Source organism: Taeniopygia guttata, chromosome 3 (genome assembly GCF_048771995.1).
Source record: "Taeniopygia guttata chromosome 3, bTaeGut7.mat, whole genome shotgun sequence".
Classification (NCBI taxonomy): Eukaryota; Metazoa; Chordata; class Aves; order Passeriformes; family Estrildidae; genus Taeniopygia; species Taeniopygia guttata.
The window spans coordinates 16832896-16852290 of NC_133027.1; the positions used below are offsets into that span (position 1 = coordinate 16832896).

At 48.0% G+C, this 19395-nt stretch overlaps 1 protein-coding gene across 1 annotated transcript; it reads right to left on the reverse strand.

Annotated features, from left to right (window-relative positions):
* Window positions 1-1279: 1279 nt before the first annotated feature.
* On the reverse strand, window positions 1280-15826 carry KLF11 (KLF transcription factor 11). Its single transcript, XM_030270059.4, has 4 exons — window positions 15636-15826; window positions 13126-13380; window positions 6081-7059; window positions 1280-4161 (listed from the first exon to the last, which is right to left on the reverse strand). Exons 1-4 carry the CDS (start codon window positions 15675-15677, stop codon window positions 3857-3859), a joined length of 1581 nt encoding a protein of 526 aa, XP_030125919.3. The 5' UTR covers window positions 15678-15826; the 3' UTR covers window positions 1280-3856.
* Between the last annotated feature and the right edge of the window lie 3569 nt (window positions 15827-19395).

Genomic DNA, 19395 nt, shown 5'->3' on the forward strand with positions numbered 1-19395 from the left:
ATGGCTTTAAGACAGAAAGACTTGCCCTCAACAATGCTTGTGTCAGCAAAGGGGTATTTGGGAAGACTTCCTTGTATGCAGGCTGTTTTCTCTCACTAGATGAAGCTGTTCCAGACTCCATCCCCATGAGGATTTGGACTGAGTGCACCTCCTGGCTGCATGGAACAGCTCAGACCATATCTTGGGTCTAAAGAAAAGCAGAAAAGTATGCACAGACTGAAATCCATTGTCATGTTTCACATAAACAAAGCCAGGAAATCAAAACAAAAATCAGCAAAAAAACCCCACCAAAACAAGTATTCTTAGAGATGCAACTGGATGCTCAGAAAAATCTTCCTTGAAAAATAGTAGAGAGAGGTAAGACATCTTCCCCTGGGAGACAAGAGCATTGTGGCAAACTGCAGAGCCCAGGGGCTGAAGTTTGTGCTGTTCTGCCAGAGCATTAAACCTGTACCTAAGCTTTCCCTTCCAGTTGTTCTGTTGAGGGGGAAGCAGAACCATCCATGAGATCTCTTTTCACCTTCCTCACACTTGCAAGAACAATGTGCTCTTCCATGGACAAAGCCTTGAGTCACCACTCCCAGGTCACTCCCTAAGGGCTCTGCCTGTACTGACTGAGCCACCTTGCAGTGAAAGGCTGACAAAAAGCTGCAATCATTACACCTTCTCCCTTTATGCTGGAAATAAACATTTCTGCAGTTCAGGAACTGGTCAGATGGGAACAGCATAAAAATGTAGGTAGTTGCTGCTGCTGTCACCACCACTGGACACCTCCTTCCCAGCTGAGACTGGGAGGTAATACCCAGCCTGCCAGAGGCACGTGCCCACCTGAGCAGAACTGGGGCTAGCACAGCCACCTTTAGAGTTAAATTCTCATCTCTGCCTTATTTCCAGCATTCACTCCAAGCACAGCTTGTGACACTAATGGAGCAGCACCCAGCACATCCCTTCTGCTGACAGCTGCTGGAGGCTGGGCTGGAAGTGGTGTGGAGCTGGGAACTCTTTTTCCCAGAGAGCAGAGAGAAGCCTCAAGGCCTGGTGGGGGTGTGCACCTCCTACCAAAAACATGAGATGAGTGGTGTAAAATCATAAACGACTGAGCACTAGTCAATTTACAACAGGATTCAAAAAATCCTGCATTTACAGGTAAGTGAATTAGCAAGCCCCAAGTCTTCCACTGGCCTAGACACACAACCTAATTCTGAAGGATTTACATAGCTCTGGAATGGACACCTGTGAAACCTGAAAACCCATGATTTTTTTTATGACTTAAAACCAGTCACATTACATACATTTTATTTAATAAAAGTTAAAAACACGTACAAAAATGCAGTTCCATTTCCGTAAAATATAGGCTCAAAATAAAAAGACTGAACAGTAGAGTTCAGGCAGTAAAGTGCAAGGACAGCAGCTATGCCAGTCATGCTTAATCCATAAATAACCCTTACACAGCAGGAAGGAACAGACAGAGCAGACACAGCCACACTGCAGCACAGCTATTCACGCACGTCCACAAGAGAACGATCCACACATCCCAGAACGGGCTGCAGGAATTGCAGGCCAGCTACACCCAAACAAGGAGGGAGCAGTTGCTTTTCCACATCGTGACACACATACATGACACACTTTTAAAAAGTCTATTCTCCAAGTCCACTGTTTTCCTCCCCCCACAATGCAAAAACCATGACAATTTATATAATTATGACAAGAGTTTCCAAATTGTTTTCTCAGGTGAGCACCATAAATAGTTAGTCTGTAAAAAAATGAAGTGCGAAACTGGCTACTAAACCGAGACGGGACATGCTTCTCCTGGTTAAAAGCATGCAAAAACAGCATCCAAAAGTCAGACTTCTTGTTCTAAGGGACTTCTGAGGAGAAAAAAGTAAGAGCAGCATCTCTTTGTTCACCACAGAAACTTGGAAAACTAGGTAGCAACAGAGAACAGCAACACCACAAGGATCCACTTCACCAGGCAAAGAGGTTCCAACTGAGCCCTTTGGAGAGTCCAAAGCAAGGCCCACACACACCTCACTGGCACGTACACCGGGGTCAGTGGGATTACAGCACGTGTCAGTGCACAGGGTGTGGGCCTTTACAAGGTCAGGCACAAAAACTTCAGTACACCTAGCACAATACTCCGATTTAGTGCAGCTTGAAAACTTACTACTGTTAATTATAGACTTTAGTGTAAAAAATAATTACATAATCTGCTTTAACTGAAACAGGTCTCTGCCAATTTCAGAGGAGTGTCAGCTGAGGTTGGCAAGTCAGCACTTCCATAGATGAGATCTGTGCTTTGCCCACAAGACCAGAATTTCAGAACAAAGCAGTAAAGAGAGAGTGCATTCCAAGTTATCCAGAGCTGATGCATATAGGAAGAACAATCCTCCTCAGCGCTCAACTAAGCTTCAGTGCAGAGTGGCTGAAGGGAGAAGAGTCCAGAAGGAATAAGCACTCCAGAAATAATTCATTCGGGGGGAGCTGTCTCCCAGCAAAACACCTGGTGCTTTGCTGTCCCGTCAGCTCTGCTACAGTACATACACACCTTCTGCACCTTGGGAATGGAGCACTCCGATTGTGCTACGGGCATTTTGTTACTCACACCATGCTATTACAACACAGCACTCCTGCAGCCATTGGTTCCATTTCTTAACTATCATTACACTTTGTGTAAAAGAAAATCCATTCAACAGGGAGAGTGTATTGTTTAATAGAAAAGGGTGATTTTATACAAAGTACTGTGGAGAAGTATAAGGCCACATTAAGAGCATCATCAAGTTGACAAGGTGGCTATTTCTTTACTCAAGACACAATTAGTACTTCCTCTGGTGCATTGATACAGGTAAAAGAAAGCCTTGAACAATTTCCTATAAGGTGCACAAGTATCCACAATACAAAAAAAACCTTTAATTTTTTATTTCTCCTCTACTCAAAAAAATATATAGAGAGCCACTAATTTTTAATGGGCTATCTTGCCATTTTCACATTTTTCAGTTTATTTTGATATGTTGGTTTAGTAGGACCAAAAATAAAGCATAATTTTTAGTGTCAAAATTTCTAAACAGTGTTTGTGCTTCTATCTCCATCAGAGCAGTCTGGCTCCTCCAAACTTTGCTCCAGTGGAATGTGGACTCAAGAATGGTTCTACCAACAGCCACATCAGCTTCTACTTGCAAAGGGTATGAACTCATAAAACGTTGAGGATCTCAGCACTTGTATTCTCAAATAAGGTCATTCTGCTTTGGGTTGTTTTAAAAATTACTGACTCACTTTGATCTCCAATGTACCTGCATAAGGAGAGCATAAGAGCACTAGCCCATTGCAGGATCAGGATCTGCAAGTGTGAAAACACCAACCAATATGAGTTATCAAATGGTAAGTGTTTATAAAACACTCTGAATACAATAGTTTAGGTTCACTGAAAAGGAGTTTCCAAAACTCTGGGTCTCATCCAGCACAGCCCTACTAATGCAAGTAATTTGCCTGCATAACAAGACCAAAATGAACAAATACAAAATATATTTGGTATAGAAAATAGTACTATAAAAATTAAAAACCACCCTGTTTCACTGTCCATCAAAATATTAACAGCAAGCATTACTTTTAACCTATTGCCAAAATAATTTCCAAGGAGTTCTACTTTCCTGAAGTGCTGGTGATTGCAATTGCCCAAGTACTGAAAAAAACCAACAGGGAAGGGACGAGGAAATATGATCAATTCCTCACATAGCACTATCAACAGAGGACCTAAACTGCAGGAAACTAAAGTACACACAAACACGGGGAAAACAAAAGCCATTGCCATCGGAGCTCTTTCTGATCTTTCGCAGAAGTTTGCAGAAGGTGCTTCTTCACTCTAGCCCTGGCAGACAGGTGATGGCACGGGGATGAGCATGCTCAGAGCGCTGCTGCCCCTGGGTTTCTCTGCTGTGGCAATTCTGCTGAGTTTGCCAACCTCTGTCTGCCAGCTGGGGGCCTTCTTGGTGGCCATGTGGCGGCGGGTGTGCTTCGTCAGGTGGTCACTGCGCATGAAGCGGCGCTCGCACACCGGACACGAGAACTTCTTCTCGCCCGTGTGCGTCCTGCGGTGCCGCGACAGCTCATCCGAGCGGGCAAACTTCTTGTCACAGCCGTCCCAGTTGCAGCTGAAAGGTTTTTCACCTGCAGGACATAAAGGAACATTTGTTACTTTTGAGAAGCTGTGTTGCAGTCTTATCAAAGGACTAACTTAAAACCTGCTTTGCAAAAACCAGGGAGTTCCACAGAACTGCTCATCTGTGCAGTCAATGTAAGATTAAGCTTTGGAGAAAAATAATAGCTATCGTTTCTACTTATTTCCTTATCTCTCTTTAAGTGTTCTTTAATCAAGTCTGGTTTTTCAGTTGTCCAAAATCCCAGTTTAAAGAAATAGAGCCTTCATAAAGCTGCCTTATCTGCCGACTGAGAAGCAAGCCCCATCCCCATGTATCCATATCTCTCTGGCTGCAGCATGTCACCCACAAATACTGTGGGCAAACAGGAAGCCTGGAATGGAGCCTCTGGGTCCTGCTTTGTGGTCCAGTTCCACACACAAACACACGCCAGCGAGCACTCCTGAGGCAAAGCCTGTCCTGCCAGCCCCCCCAGACCAGGAAGGGCAGCAGTCAGCACAGCTGCCCACATCAGCTGCTGCTCATCCTGGGCCACTGCTGAACATCCCACCTGTCCTGAACAACCACAACTACAACTGCTGCCTGCAACTCCCACAGGGCTCCAGACAAACATCTACCACGTGGCCCAAAATTATGGGGACACTTCAGCGCAGAAAAGAAGGGGCCCGCAGAAAGAAAGCCCAGCAGGAGTGTTCTCACTTCAGGCATTGAGAGTAAAGTCTGTGTCTTCTGGATGTTCTAGGATCTAGCTAGTCAGCATGCAGAGAAAAGGCAGAAAAAGAAAGCTGAACTACTCTTCCTCCTGATCCTGTAATGGGAATTCGTTCGTGAGGGGTCAGCATGTTTCACCTGGCATTGATGTTTTAATCACGATACAGGGACACACACAGGCTCCCATGTGCACAAGGCAAGGCACTTGCTGATAGTCTGTTTATCCTGGAGCACCAGGTTTAATTCAGCAGCCTCTCAAGCCAGAAGCAGAAGCATCATTCTACCTCTGAATGATGGTTTACAAGAATTACCAGCTTCATGTAGAGGTTAAGCTCTTTCCCCAAAGGAACAGTAAAGACAAACTGCCAAACTAATGCAAATCCTGTCACGCAAGCTGACATACAATAAGCCCAGTGACTGTGGGGTAACAGCAGGTAGGGGAAAAAAGTTAAGGAAAACCAAAAATAGAACTATTCTATACCAATCTCCCACTATGCCTTCCCTTCAACATCAAAAATAATCCCTGAGAACTCAAAGTTAGTTTAAATTTAACAAGATGCTGGAAGCAGAAAAAGGATAAGTAAAACACATATAGACTGACCACTGACCAAATTTATGGAGCAAATCACTTCATATTAATTACAATTCATTTTCATTTACCTCTAAAATTCCCCTTCTGCAACTGAATAAACTGTTACATTCCTGTAGGAACTCTACTTCCTAACACAGCAACCCAAAATCTCAATGCATTCCCATTTAGCCTACACAAAACTCTACGAGGAACAAAAAAACCCCAAACAAATATAAAAAGCAGTTTCTGAGCTTCTCTCTTCTTTTACTCACGAACAATTAAGAACAACTACCTGTACTGTGTTTCGCTCACACCAGACCTCCCCATGCTCCAAAACAAGGGACTTGCACAATTCATTTCAATCTAGTCCAGATGGCAGGAGTCCACTTAGATCTAAACAAATGCACACAGATGGCAAAGCTTCACTCCAACTAAAGCCTGTGAAACTCAACTAACACTACAGGGTCAGCTGAGGTCTCGGAACAAAGTACGTCTTGTTTTGCTTGTCCATGGAGAATGAACATTCCTTCCATCCCCAAGATGAGCAAAAGCTTCCCCATTACCTGCTCCTTCCCTTTCTCACCCCCCTCCATGCAAAAACGTGCATTTCAGTGCCCCAACACAAGCCAGAGCCCTCTGGTACACACCAGTGTGGGTGCGAAGGTGGGCTTTGAGGTGGGAACTTTTGAAATAGGTTTTCTTGCACCCAGGGAAGTCACAAACGTAATTCCTCCGCCTGGAGAAGTCCATCTGGGGGGCACAGGTCTGACCAGAAGCGATGAACACAGGAGCAGGGGCGAGGGGCAGCAGCTTGGTGCTGCCCACAGCCACCACGGCCGGCGGGCCCTGCGGCGTCTGCGTGACAGCGGGCGGCGGGAGCACCAGCATGACAGTCCCCTGAGGCACAGACGGGCCCATGAGCACGGGCTGGGAGAGCGGGGCTGTCTGCGGCAGAATAGGCTTCATGGGAGCTGAAGGCTTGACATAGGCATTAATCATGCTGCTTTGTCCATTTACAGGGATCATTTGACAGAGAACCTGGGGGCTTGAGACAGGGGCAGGTGCCACTGGGGTAGCTCTTTTTTGCAAGTCACTCTCACAATTCTTTGGTAAGTGGGTTTGTGGTGAAACAGGCCGGACTGGTGGTTGCCCTTTATTGGTCACAATATCACTGGAGTCACGTGCATAAGGCTGATGTACTGGAGAGGTTTTTTTGATTAAATCATCCGCAGCCCACGTGTCCTGTGGCAGTCTGGAATGTTTTCGGTCATCCGCTCCACACCAGTCTCTGGAAGTGCTGTAGCCTGAAGTTACCTTTGTTTTCTCTTGCACAGCAGGAATGTGATGGTAAGCAGAACTATCACCTGTGTGACGTATGACGCTTGTTGCCATGGCCCGGCAAGGCTGAGGTGCGGAGAATTCAGAGATCACTGGCTTCTGACTGCACTGTCGCCCCGCGCTGGGAACAGATGGCTTGGCTATGGGAGAGGCACTGGTTGCTGATGTGACTGAGCAGGCAGCTGTGTTTGCCATGACAGTCCTTGGTTTGGAGTAAGTCACTTGTGAGGACAGGAGCGTAGCTGCCGACATCTCAACGAAGTCAGGGCTGTGCGGAGGGGTCATGCACTGCAAAAAAAACCCACACCACTGGGGATCAGTGTAATTCCATAGCACAGTTTTTCCCTATTTTTACTCTGAAAAATAAAATTACATGCCCTCTCCCAGCATCTCAGAAAGTGCCTCTTAGGACAAACTGAATAAACTATACTGCTGTGGTTTAATCTCAGATGGCAACAAAGTCCCATGAAGCTCACTCATCCTCCACCCCATATGGACGGGAAGGAGAATCAGAAAAAGGTAAAATCTATGGGTTGAGATGAGAACAAATTAATAATTCAAATACAGGAAAATACAATAATAAAAATATTAATTGTAATAAAAAGGCAGATAAAAAGAGAGAGAAAAATAAAGCTCAAGAGAAACCAACGATGCACAGTACAACTGCTCACCACCCACCTGGCCTGATCCCAAGCAGTGACTGGCCCCTTCTGCCAACTCCCCCCACTTTATACACTGAACACGATGCTCCATGGTATGGAATATCCCTTTGGTCAGTTTGGTCAGTAGTGTTCGAGCCATGCTCTCTCACAAGGCTTCTCCTCCTCATTGGCAGAGCAGGAGACACCGAGAAGGCCTTGGCTTAATTGTTGCTGAGCAGTGCTTACTCTAAAACATCAGTGTGTTATCAATATTATTCTCATCTTAAATCCCAAACACAGTACTGTGCCAGCTACTAGGATGAAAATGAATTCTATCCCAGCTGAAAACAGGACAATATCCACCACATATTCTATGCCACTTACATCATGCCCACACTTTTCAATACATCCCAATTAACCATCATTATTTTTTGTGTCTTTTGATACAGGTATGATTCCCTTAGTCTACAAGCCATCCCTCTAAAACATCTGTTGAGCTCACTCATGCATCCTTTGGGCTCCAGTTCATGGCAGGTCTTCAGGGCAGGAAAGATGGTGTGTTATGCTGGATTGCTGCCTATTGAAGTTAGCTCTCATTCCACCACTGCTGTGTTTGTCCAGTTCCATCAAAGTTTGTTCTTTGTTAATCTGGGTGACTCCTACTGTAATACCCTTGATGTGGCATGTAGCCCCCTCAGCAGTGGTGACATGAGTGTTATATGGCAATTAACATCATACAATCCAAATCACTGGCTGTCCTCACACAGAACCAGATCCCCTGGAACAAAACTTTGGACTTCCCTATCCTCCCACAGTACCCACCAAGTGCACCAAGGTCCTCAAGCAAAAGCAATCCCTTGTCACTGTCTGTTGCAGGAATAACTCCAATTGTTTTCCCCAGAAGCTTTTTTGTGTGCACTACAGGGACTTTATCCCCCTCTACACTGTGTAAAAGTTTTACTTGAGCACAGCTGGCCCAGCTGGCAGATAGATCTCTAGTGCTGACTGTCCAGGTGGCCTTCGCTAAATGTGTATCCCATTGTTTGAAGTTCCCACCACCCACTGCTCTCAGTAACAGTCTGTTCCATCATTCAATTTTCCTGGAGACTGGCACATGATAGTGCATGTGATAAACCCACACAATGCCACGCTCTTCAACCCAGGTGTCTGCGAGGTTGTTTTGGAAATGAGTCCCCTTGCCTGGCTCAATTCCTTCTGGGATGCCATGCTGCCGTAAGGCTTGCTTTCCAAGGCTCAGGACAGTGCTCCAGGAGGTGGCATGGGGCATGAAATAGGTTTCCAGTTATCCAGTGGTTGCTTCTACCATCATAAGCATATGGTGCTTGCCTTGGTGGGTGTGTGGGAGTCTGATAAAGAGTCCATCTGCCAGGTGTCCCCGTATTTTTATTTCAGCCATTGTCCTCCACACCAAAGAGGCTTTAACAGCTCATCTTGAATAACTGAAGTGTATGTTTCACAACTATGGATAGCCCTACAAGAGTGCCCATGGTCAAGTCCACCACTCAATCATCACCCCATTTACATGTTGCATTTTTTCCTTGATGACCTCAGATGTCACCAAGCAATAAATAATTCACTCTTGTGAGTCTTGCCAGTCCAGATCCACTTCAATCTAAAAAGTCTGATCCACCTCTTGGTTGTTTTGATGTTCCTTGGTGGCCCAACTCTTGGGTACATGAGCATCCACGTGACATACCTTCACAACCAGGGTCTCCACCCAGGCAGCAGTATCTTGCCACAAGGCAGCAGCCCAGATGGGTTTACCTCTGCTCTACTTCCATCACTGTAACCACCACCACATGGCATTTGCCACCACCCGTGAATCAGTAGAGATAAAGCATCGGCTGTTTTTCTTGTTCAGCAGTGTCTAAAGCCAATGTTCATCTCTGCAAAGTAATTCAAGTCACCTTCTCCTTCAGCAGCTCCTGTAATTTTTTGTAGGATATGCCATACACCCACTTTTCAACCTCAATGCTTTCCTACAATACAGCAGGAATCAAACATTTCTCATTTTTTGGTAACTTATTATACAAGAGTCTCTTCAGCACATCATCTCCTCAGGCAGCATCCAAGAGTCTGCCCTCTCACCAATCCCAGGAGTCTTGAAAGCAGTCATGATGACTGAAGTTTCCTGTTTGAGCACCCAGTATGACCAACAAGACCCACTTATTCCACATAGCATCAGCTATGTGGTGTGCAGGAGACCCATCCTTTGCACATCCAGCCCAGCAGCAGGAATTGGGATGCCAGGGGAATTGTGCTTCGGTACCAATCACTTCCATAGCAGCTGGAACCTCTTTGTAAGTTGCCAGTATCTCTTTTACAGTTGGAATACAGTGGGCTTCAGATCCTCTGTACCCCTGACTCCAAAACCTTGAGGTTGACTCAATTCTCACTGTGCTTTCTACCACAGGTTCCAGGTAGGACCCTTGTCCTTGGCTGTGGTGTAGAGATCATTTTTTGTATCTTGTCCTGCCTGGACTGGCCCAAGGGCTGGGCAGAGTTAATTTTCTGCATGAATTATCTCCTGTTTTATTTGTTCAAAGGCTTGTTGTTGTTCAGGGCCCCATCTGAAATCATTCTTCTTCTGGGTCACTTGACAGAGAACGCTGACAATCAGACTGTAATTTGGAACGTGCATTCTCCAAAAACCCACAATGCCTAAGAAAGTTTGTGCTTTTCTTACTAGTTGGTAGAAACATATCTGTTATTTTGCAAACCAAATCCATTGGGATCTGATGACATCCACCTCGCTATTTTATTCTTAAAAAGGGATCTCCTGTGGAGGTTCCTGGACCTTACTTTGTCTTATGGCAGCTTTCAGAGAGATTTGGACTATTTTCTTCCCTTTCTCAAAAACTTCTGCTGCTGTATTGCCCACAATAGTACTATCAATATATTGCAAGTCCACGGCAAATGGTTCAAATTTCTGCCACGTGGGTTGGGCACACTGACTTCATCTGGATCTGTGGGTGACTGTGCCCTGCTCATGTCATAATAAACCCCCTCTGGTACAGCTAATTCCCTCAGGTACCAGACATGTCTCCCCACAGTAGCCCACCTGCCTGGGTGACATTACATCTTTCCTGAAGGATACCTTTCCTTCACACCTGACCTAGTTGCCTCTACAGGCTGAAGACTTGTGTCATTTTTTCAATCACCTTGTCAATGCTCTCTTCCCTAGAAGGTTATCCCAACTGCTTAGCCTCCCTATCTCCTAATTCTAGGCTACTAGCCCCACTGGAGCAGCCAGGTGACAATGTGCACCCCTGGACAGCAGCTGAAACTTCTTCACATATCCCACAGATCCCTCAGGGACAGGGATTGAGTGGTTACCTCTTGTTCTGTCTCTTCTTCCATCCAGTTTTTGTGATGGCCCTGCTTCATCCTCCTTCACTAAATGAGCTGACTTTGGTGCTCATTTCTTCTTGTGTACAAGCACAACTGACAATGGCACAAGCTCATCCTCTGGCTCAGCTGCATCATCCCTTGTTGGGGCCTGAGTAGTCACACTGCATGATGCCAGGGTCTGAGCAGCCACAAACAGCTGCTTAACCCTAAACAAGACCTGAACCACATTCTCAGTTCCTGATGGTCCATTAATGGACCATGGTTTCAGCATCCCAAGGATATTCAAAATTTCCAAAATTCCCATGCCTGGGGAAGAAGGGGAAGACTGTGTGTGTCTTCTACACAGGTTGGCTGTGTAAGCAAATGGTGCCACTATTAGCAGTTTCTAACAGATGGTTCCCCAAGTATTGAGGTGATGACCAAGGGGCTGAGAGTATGGAAACCAGATTCGTTTCAAGGCCAGCAGTTCTGTGCTATCACATAATCCAGTGCTACCAAGTACAATAAAATTATAACCTTAGTCCAGCCCCCCAAAATACCATAACACTAGGGGGAACATACACAGGAAGTAAATTGTTACATAACACAACATCTCTGATAGCAAATAATTCAACACTGTGATCAACAACTAATAAACTAATAAGATGAATCCTGATAACAAATTTATTTCAACATGGTCTGGTTAGATCTGTCATGGAGGAGAATCAGAAAGATAAAACTCATGTGTTGACACAAGAACAAGTTAATAATTGGAATAAAGTAAAATATAATAACAACAATTGTAATTATTATTACAGGGAGATACCAAAAAGAGAGAGAGACTAATAAAACCAAAGAGAAACAAGTGGTACACAGTACAATTGCTCCTCACCCACTGACCAATACCCAGGTGCTTCCCAACATCACTGGTCATCCCAGTTTTTATGCTGGGCTGACACTCTGTGTATGGAATATCCCTCTGGCCAGTTCAGATCACCTGCCCTGGCCACGCTACTCCCAGCTTCCTGTGCACCTCCTCACTGGCAGAGCATGGGAAACTGAAAAGTCCTTGACCTGGGGTAAGCACTGCTCAGCAACAACTGGAACATCAGTATGTTACAAACATTATTCTCATTCTAAATCATAAACACAGCACTGTGCCAGCAACTAGGAAAAAAATAATATCCTAGTCAAAACCAGGACACCACATTGCCTTATCTCATGACCATTCTGATTATGCTTAAAAGCATACTAATAAAAGGAAGGCAATGAGGCAGCTGTAAACCTGCACAGAACACTGCAAGTATACTCACTGCACCACAAAACAGTCTTTCATTCCTTTCTCCTCAGCAATGGGCACAGCTGTAAGAAGAGGCTATAAGCAGAATAAACAGACCAACAACAGACAGCAATACTCTACTTTTCTATTTCAAGCTCCCAGCAAGCCCTAAATCTTTTCTCAAGGATTACCTCATTGTTTCATGGCTACCTTTTAGATAAAGACAAATTAAAGTGCTGTCCCTTCTTATTCATCCATTTCTCTCTATGCTGTCTTCCTGCATCACCTCTTCTTCCTCCTTTCCCACTGAAAGGTTATCTCCTGTGCTGCTCAAGAGACGGTGTCAGCACTGAGCAGCAGGAGATATTATGGCAGCTGCTTGTCACGCTGATCTTATCTCAGCCTCTTTCCTCTATTATTCCCATTTTTCCTGGCAACTGCATGCTAGAAGCCTACTGGTTGAAATAGGCCTTAACCATCTAAAACCCTAATGGCACCAAGCCCTTTTTTAATACCTACTTTTGTTGCAAAATAAATTGAAACAAAAGAAAAAATATTTGGATTCAACCAACATTAGTCAGCTGGAGTAGACCAATGTCTGGAGAAATAACAGGCTACATGTACAAACACATAGTACAGAAACTAATTAAATTGCCTATTTCATAATGGTAGCGTGTACTTTCTCTTAAAAGTGACCAGCGAAGCATAACATCATCAAGGGCCTTTTTTTATACAGTGCTTGCAGATATGTTGATGCCAAATCACCAAGGCTCACTCTGCCATTCTTACTCAAAGTGCTCCAAGAAACCTACAATAGCCATCTTGACATCCTTGTCAAATCCAATAACCTATCAGCAAGGGCTTTCACACCTAAATTTAACAAAAGCCTCTACATTTGCTAAACCAGAGACAGCAAAAAAACAAACTCAGCATGCCCACCTCCTGACTCTGTGCACACACAGAGCACAGGCTATGACAAAGGGACACCTGAGCAAGCCTGTCTTTTCCAGCCAAGTTAAAGCACTGCAAGGATGCGACATCCACGCGTTGGGCATATTCATTTTGTGTTCATGCTTTTCTTACCAGTGTCGATAGATAGTCCTTTGGTAATTCAGCCGTAGCCTCGGCATGCATTGTGAAATCCCCAGAATCGGAGAAGGGCGTGAGGGGCCTTATCTTTAATATGTCACCCTTCTGTGATCTTTGACCCCAGGAGCTCATACAAACAAGGGCTTCAACAGCTTCAATGTCATTCTGCTCCAAGGTGCTGCAGGTGGACCTTTCACTGTCATGACGCTGGCGTTCACGGATGGACTCATAGATGTCCACAATGTCAACCTGCGTGTAATCAGATTACTGGCTGTTAGGACAAGTCAGAATACAAAACTGACACCACCCACACACTGTCTGCTCACAATGAAGGTCAACTGAAACAGATCCCATACCCATGGCAAGACTTTTACCAACTGGCTCATCTCTCACTCTCCCCTGAGTTCGTCTCCACATTCCCTTCTCTTAAAAAAAAAAAAAAAAAAAAAGAAGACGTGATTTTCCAGGAAAATAACAGATGTGCATGGCTCGCATTTCCAAGCTTACTTTCCTAGATGACACTGCTCTGAACAAACACACCCCTTGTATGCTTGCATACAAGCATAAAAGAGGAAAATCCTGACTTTGAACCTTGTTTAGACAAGGCGGTTTCCTGAATCCAAAAGACTATTCAGCACTAATCTCATTCTGGAAACATTTAGAAGATAAATTTCAGCTGCTGGTAAGATGCTTTAAGGTATGATCATTGACTTGGAGTACTGTACATCACAAAGTATTTTAATAGAGAAGCCAGGATAGGGAAAAGATGGAAGGAAAACGGTCTTCAAAGTGCAGTGAGAACTGTTTGCATTGTACTTCAGAAAGGCCTGATGCTACATAGGTATCTAAACCTAGCCTGATGCTAGGTATCTAAAACACACTCAGAGTAAAAGGAAGACAAATGTAATCATACTGATTTGTTTCCAGTTACAAGCATCACAGAATAGCTGTGTGTGCATGTGTACGCATGCAAAACACTTGACTCCTGTGCACATATCTAAACTTCACAAAACTCTCACAGTGTTTGGCAGTGACTCCAAAAGCTATGCTAGGTTAATGGGTTATTACTGACATGCCAGCTCAGTCTCACCTAGGCATCCAGGCTCCTCCAGTCTTTAGACACACCAATTAACTTGAAGGCTAAGATTCAGAAGTGTGGACCAAGCCTCTTGAGCCTATTGCTGTTACACAGAATGTTTATGTACTGCAGGAAAAAGGTTTTAACTCTAAAGGCAACACCACACCATTAGCATGGCCTCAAGCCCTAGAAGGAATTCTACTCATTGAGTGACAGCCCATACACTAAGTCAATGGGTTTTGTTACTGAGTTAAGTAATGTGGGATGATCCTTATTCAACAGTGTCACAAAGATGTAAAGCTGTATTTACACTCTAGGGATGTGCAGGCAAACATGCTAAACATAATGGATCAAAAATATTAGTACTGCACTCACAAAGGACCTTCACCTAAAACATGAGGTACCAGGCACGGAGATGTCATGATTCGGGGGCCGGAAGGGGTAAAAGCGATTAACACCTTGGAGAGAGACTTCTAAGAATTGCCACTGAAAAACAATGAGAGGAAAACACGATGCGTGCCTGCAAGCCTGGACCTCACCCGCCTGTCACACCGGGCCAGGCCAGGCGGGGCTCTGCACTGAGCAGCCTGCCAGTGTTCCTCTAAGCGCCCCTGCAACCAGCCGAGCACACAGGTTTATTTTTTCCAACCCCACGTTTCAGGCGAGCAGCTTTCCCTAAAGAGACCTTAAAAAAAAATGTGCCTCCCTTCCTCAAAACACACTCCGAAATTAAAAAAAAAACAAAACATCAAACCACCCTGACAGAAAAAGCTCTTTCTGCAGACGAGCGCTGCAGCGCGGGCTCCCCGGCTGCTGCCAGGGAAATGGCCAACCGCGCCGGGCGCCTGTCCTCACATCACCCCGCCGGGAACTACGTGCGGGCCGCCGGCAGGATGGGGACGGGCAGGGACGGGCAGGGCGGGTCCTGGCGGGAAGGACGGGGCACGGGCAGGGAGCGTGGCGGGCGGGCAGGAGCAGCGGGCAGCGCGGGCGGGCAGTGCCGGGGGGCAGCGCGGGCGGGCAGTGCCGGGGGGCAGCGCGGGTCCCACCGCGGGGCAGCGCCTCCCCCGCCCGCTCCCCGCGGCCGGGCGGTGCCACCGAAAGGAGGATGGGGCGAAAGGAAGGAGGAGAAGGGGCGGGGGGCAGCTCCCACCCTGCCGCCGCCGCCGCCCCCGCACGGTCGCTGAAGGAGGGCCGCCCCCCTTTCCCTGCAGGTGAACGCTCCCATCTGAGGGCTCTGCCCTGGCACAGCCGCCCAGGACCCGCTGCCCAACCAAGCCGCTCCCCGCCGGGTGAGCAGCGGTCCCTGCCGAGGCGGCGACGGTCCCGCACTCCGCCCGCCGCCGAGCACGTGCCCGGGCTGCGCTGGCGCTGCCCATCTCCACCACCCCTCTTCCCGCCCTCCCTCCGCGCGCCCGGTGCTCACCGCGGGCGCATCTCCCATGTCCGAGCAGGGCGAGCCGTGCATGGCGCGGCTCGGGCGGGCGGCGTTGGCAGCGCTGTTCCCGGGGAGCGGCACGGCGGGAGCGGCAGCGGCGCGCACACAGCGGCGGGAGCGGCACCCGGCGGCGCCGCCTCCTCCGGGCCCCGCCCGCCGGGAGCGGCGCGGCCGCGCGCCGAGAGAGCGCTCCGAGCGCAGCCTGCGCCAAACAGCGCGGAAGGGACGGCGCCGGCCAATCAGCGCCCGCCGCGGCTCGCGCCCGGCCAATGAGCGGCGGCGGGCGGCGTGATCGCGGCGTGCCGGCGGGAAGGGCGGCGCGTGGGCACGGCCGGCGGGAAGGCGGGGAGGGGGCGGGGCCGGCAGGGGCGGGGCAGCGCGCGCTGGAAACTGGGGGAAAGGTCGGGGGTGGGCGGCGGCCGGGAATGCCCGCGCGCGGGGGGGCGGGGCCGCCGCTTTCCCCTCCCCCCTCCGCGGTGCGTGCGGCGCGGCACGAGCGCTCCCGCCAACCGCCGCCGTTCCCGCCGCTCCCCGCCTCCCGCCGCTCCCGCCGCTCCCGCCGCCAGCGCTCCCGTAGGGAACGCGCCCTGTCCCCGCCGCCAGCACTCCCGTCTAGGAAAGCGCCCTGTTCCCGCCGATCCCCGGCTCCCGCCGCCAGCTCTTCCGTCGAGGTCCTGCCTGCCACATAGGATAGGGAAGGGGTCGGGTGCCTGCCCGGCCACGGCACTCCTTTGTCGGATGAAGGATTTGGGATTACAAATAGCCCTAAATCCCCTCCCAAAATCCATGAAGGGTCAGTGTTATGGATCATTGGATCCGTTGGTGTTGGAAGGCCTCCCCTGGGCCAGCCCAGCATGTAGCTCTTAAAAGCCTTCAAGTCACAACATGTATTCTATTAAAAATGTGTGTCCTTCGGTTTTTCCTCTCCCCAGCTGTTGTTTTCATTTTCCAGTGGCAGCCGAAGTGTATTGGCCCTGTGATTCCCAGCAGGATTTGTGGTTGTACTGAGCAGCACCAAGAGCTGCTGTCAGAGCTGTGAGGGGACAGCGAGGGCCTGGGTCCGCAGGGAGGGCTCAGAGCTGTGTCCCGGGACAGGACGGACCCGGGTCCGCAGGGAGGGCTCAGAGCTGTGTCCCCAGGACAGGACGGACCCGGGTCCGCAGGGAGGGCTCAGAGCTGTATCCCCGGGACAGGACGGACCTGGGTCCTGCAGGCCTCCGAGGGCAGCACTATCCTGACCTACCCTGCCCCTTAGGCCTCCTTGATACAGAATAAGGATACAAAAGCATTTTATCCCGCTGAATTATCTCTATTTGCGCCTTCCCTGGTTTCTCAAGACGTTACAGCCTCAAGTGTCCACACAGAGAATCATCTTGAATCTATGGGCATCTTCTGCTGTCAGCTTCATTTTGCCACTGGGGTTTATTTTTTCCATTATAGCTGTTCCAAATCCCATCCTTCTCTGCTGGCCATGCAGTTTCTAAGCTTCACTGCACTGTGCTCATCCCTGCTCTCCATTACTGCACATTTCACATCCTTCAGCTTTCCCAGCACTAGCACATCCCAGCCCATCAAACCACAAGTTCAAAGGGTCTCCCTGGCCAGCTCTTTGTGCAATGCATATGTTACCAGCAGTTTTCTCTCTCTCTCAGTATTTGCATGAGACTTGCTGTGCTGGAGCCCTGGCCTCTGCTGTGTGATGTTGAGGAAAATGCTGATAATTCAAACCGCAAATCAAGTTCTAACATTAAAGAGTTTTGTTCACAAAAGGGAATCAGTTGTGTGCCAGAGAATGAAAAAGGTTTGTTAAAATGCCATTGGTGACTAAAAAGCACAGTTGAGGCAGCAGAGTGGGGACACGGGGTTTGTGCCTCTCAGTTGCATGGATCCTTTTCAAGAAAACCTTCAGGGAATTGTAAAACTAGGAAACTACTGTTCTATTTTGCAAGTTTTCCTGTTCTGCTGTAGTTGGGAAGTGACTTGTGGTTTTCTCCTTGCTGCTTGTTGTAACACTTGCAGTTCCTGCTCAAAGCACTCGCACAGCCTTAGTCATTGACAGCAGAGACTTTTAATTGAGTAGCAGCATCTGAAGGCAGCACAGCAGCCTTGCCAGGGAAGAAGCAGTCACATGGAAGTAGAGTGGAATCATTTCTGCTGATTCCCAACAGGGTGTTTCCCACGTCACACACCACAGACTGTGCCTACATGTTCCAAGTTCCCCAGGAGTCCTCGCTACAGCTCATGGATGCAAGACCACGAACCACTTAAAAGAAGTGCTGTTACAGGTCTGTACTCCTTGTGCTACAGGGAAAATGTGCTTGATTATGTTTGCCTTGCTGAGCTAAAAATGGCAACTAAAGTTTTTTAAATAAATCCGTGGAACTCTTACCAAAGTCACTTAAGTTTGCCTTTGTCTGCTGCTGCCAGCTGAGGCAGTGTTAGATGAGGAAGGACCACCTTCATCCTCACATCGAATATCAGGGCTCTGAACCCCACAGAGCCTGAGCTCCCAGCCCTGGCAGCCTTAGAGCTTCTCCCTCTCTCCCGACTCCTACTTCTCCCTGCTTTCTTTCCCTTCTCAAGGCTGCGCCAAGGTGAATAATAAAACAGTTAACATTATCCTGCTTCTTTATACTTGTGCCTACACCCACTGATTTCCCCATGGGTTTCACCCAGCAGTGCAGCTGCCTAAGCAACGCACGAGTGAGATCCTTGGGATGATCCATGCTGGCTGCAGTTTCCCTCCTGGGAGGCAGTAACCTGGAACAAAGCCGGGTACCTCAGTACTCCGTTCCAAAGAGCAGCCTGCCCATGTCGGTGACTGCAGGATGCCGGTGTCCCTGCCCTGCCTGGCTGTGGCAAGGTTGTGTCCCTCCCAGCAGAGCCTTCCTGCACCAGCCCCCTCCTCCAGTGCTGCTGCAGTGTTCTCTGGACCGGGCTCTCCGAGGAGCGTGTGGTTTTATAAAGGCCTGTTTAACTCACATCCCTGGCAAACACTTCAGAGAAAAGCTTTCTTTGTTGGAGATAGACAATGCCTTTGTTCCGAGGTAGGAAGGAGCAAATGTAAGTGGCTGCAGTGAAGGGTTGAGAAGGCTCTGCTCTGGTTATCTTATCCTTTTGGCTGGGATGACAAGAAAGAATCAAACATCCTGTGTGAGTAGCAGGGAAAATAATTAATACTGGAGACTGGAAACAACAAAAGGTCATGCAGGCAGCTCTCCCCCATTCCCTTTTTGTAGCTAATTATGCCATAAACTGTTCAAAAGAGACTGAAGGGAGAATATTATGGGCTCGGACAGTTTTCCTAATATTTAACCACTAGTTAAAAATAGACCAAAGGAGTTGTCTGGGGTGCAGCTCTACAGTTACTGCATTTTGGCAGCAGCATCTGGTCTGGGTGCATACAGCAGCAGGCTACTTTAGCAAACACGCAGAGCCTAGCAAATGGCTAAATAAATATAGATATCTGTCTAAATAAATATAGATAATTACAATCAGAGCTGCCGTGCAGGGGCCGTGAGAAGATGCATGGGAAGAAGTGAAAGACTGCAAAAGGGCGCATGTGGTGAGACGTGCAAGGATGCATCTCTGTCCCCTCTCCCTCCTCTGTTGTGAAGGACAGAGCGGTCAGAGCTGCCACAACCCCAGATTGTCCCAAACCACACTTGCTGGGCAAGGAGGAGAAATGGCACAGCAGGGGGGAAACTAAGGAGCTCTGCCAGGGGGTGTCTGTCACCAGCTGATGGAA

Bases quoted from the DNA above. Each gene is read 5' to 3' on its own strand.
- KLF11 (XM_030270059.4), bottom strand. From the start codon at position 15,677: ATGCACGGCTCGCCCTGCTCGGACATGGGAGATGCGCCCGCG. The intron at 13,381-15,635 runs GTGAGCACCGGG...GATTACACGCAG, and splicing joins ACATGGGAGATGCGCCCGCG to GTTGACATTGTGGACATCTA. The intron at 4,162-6,080 runs GTGTGTACCAGA...TATGTCCTGCAG, and splicing joins CCACCTTCGCACCCACACTG to GTGAAAAACCTTTCAGCTGC.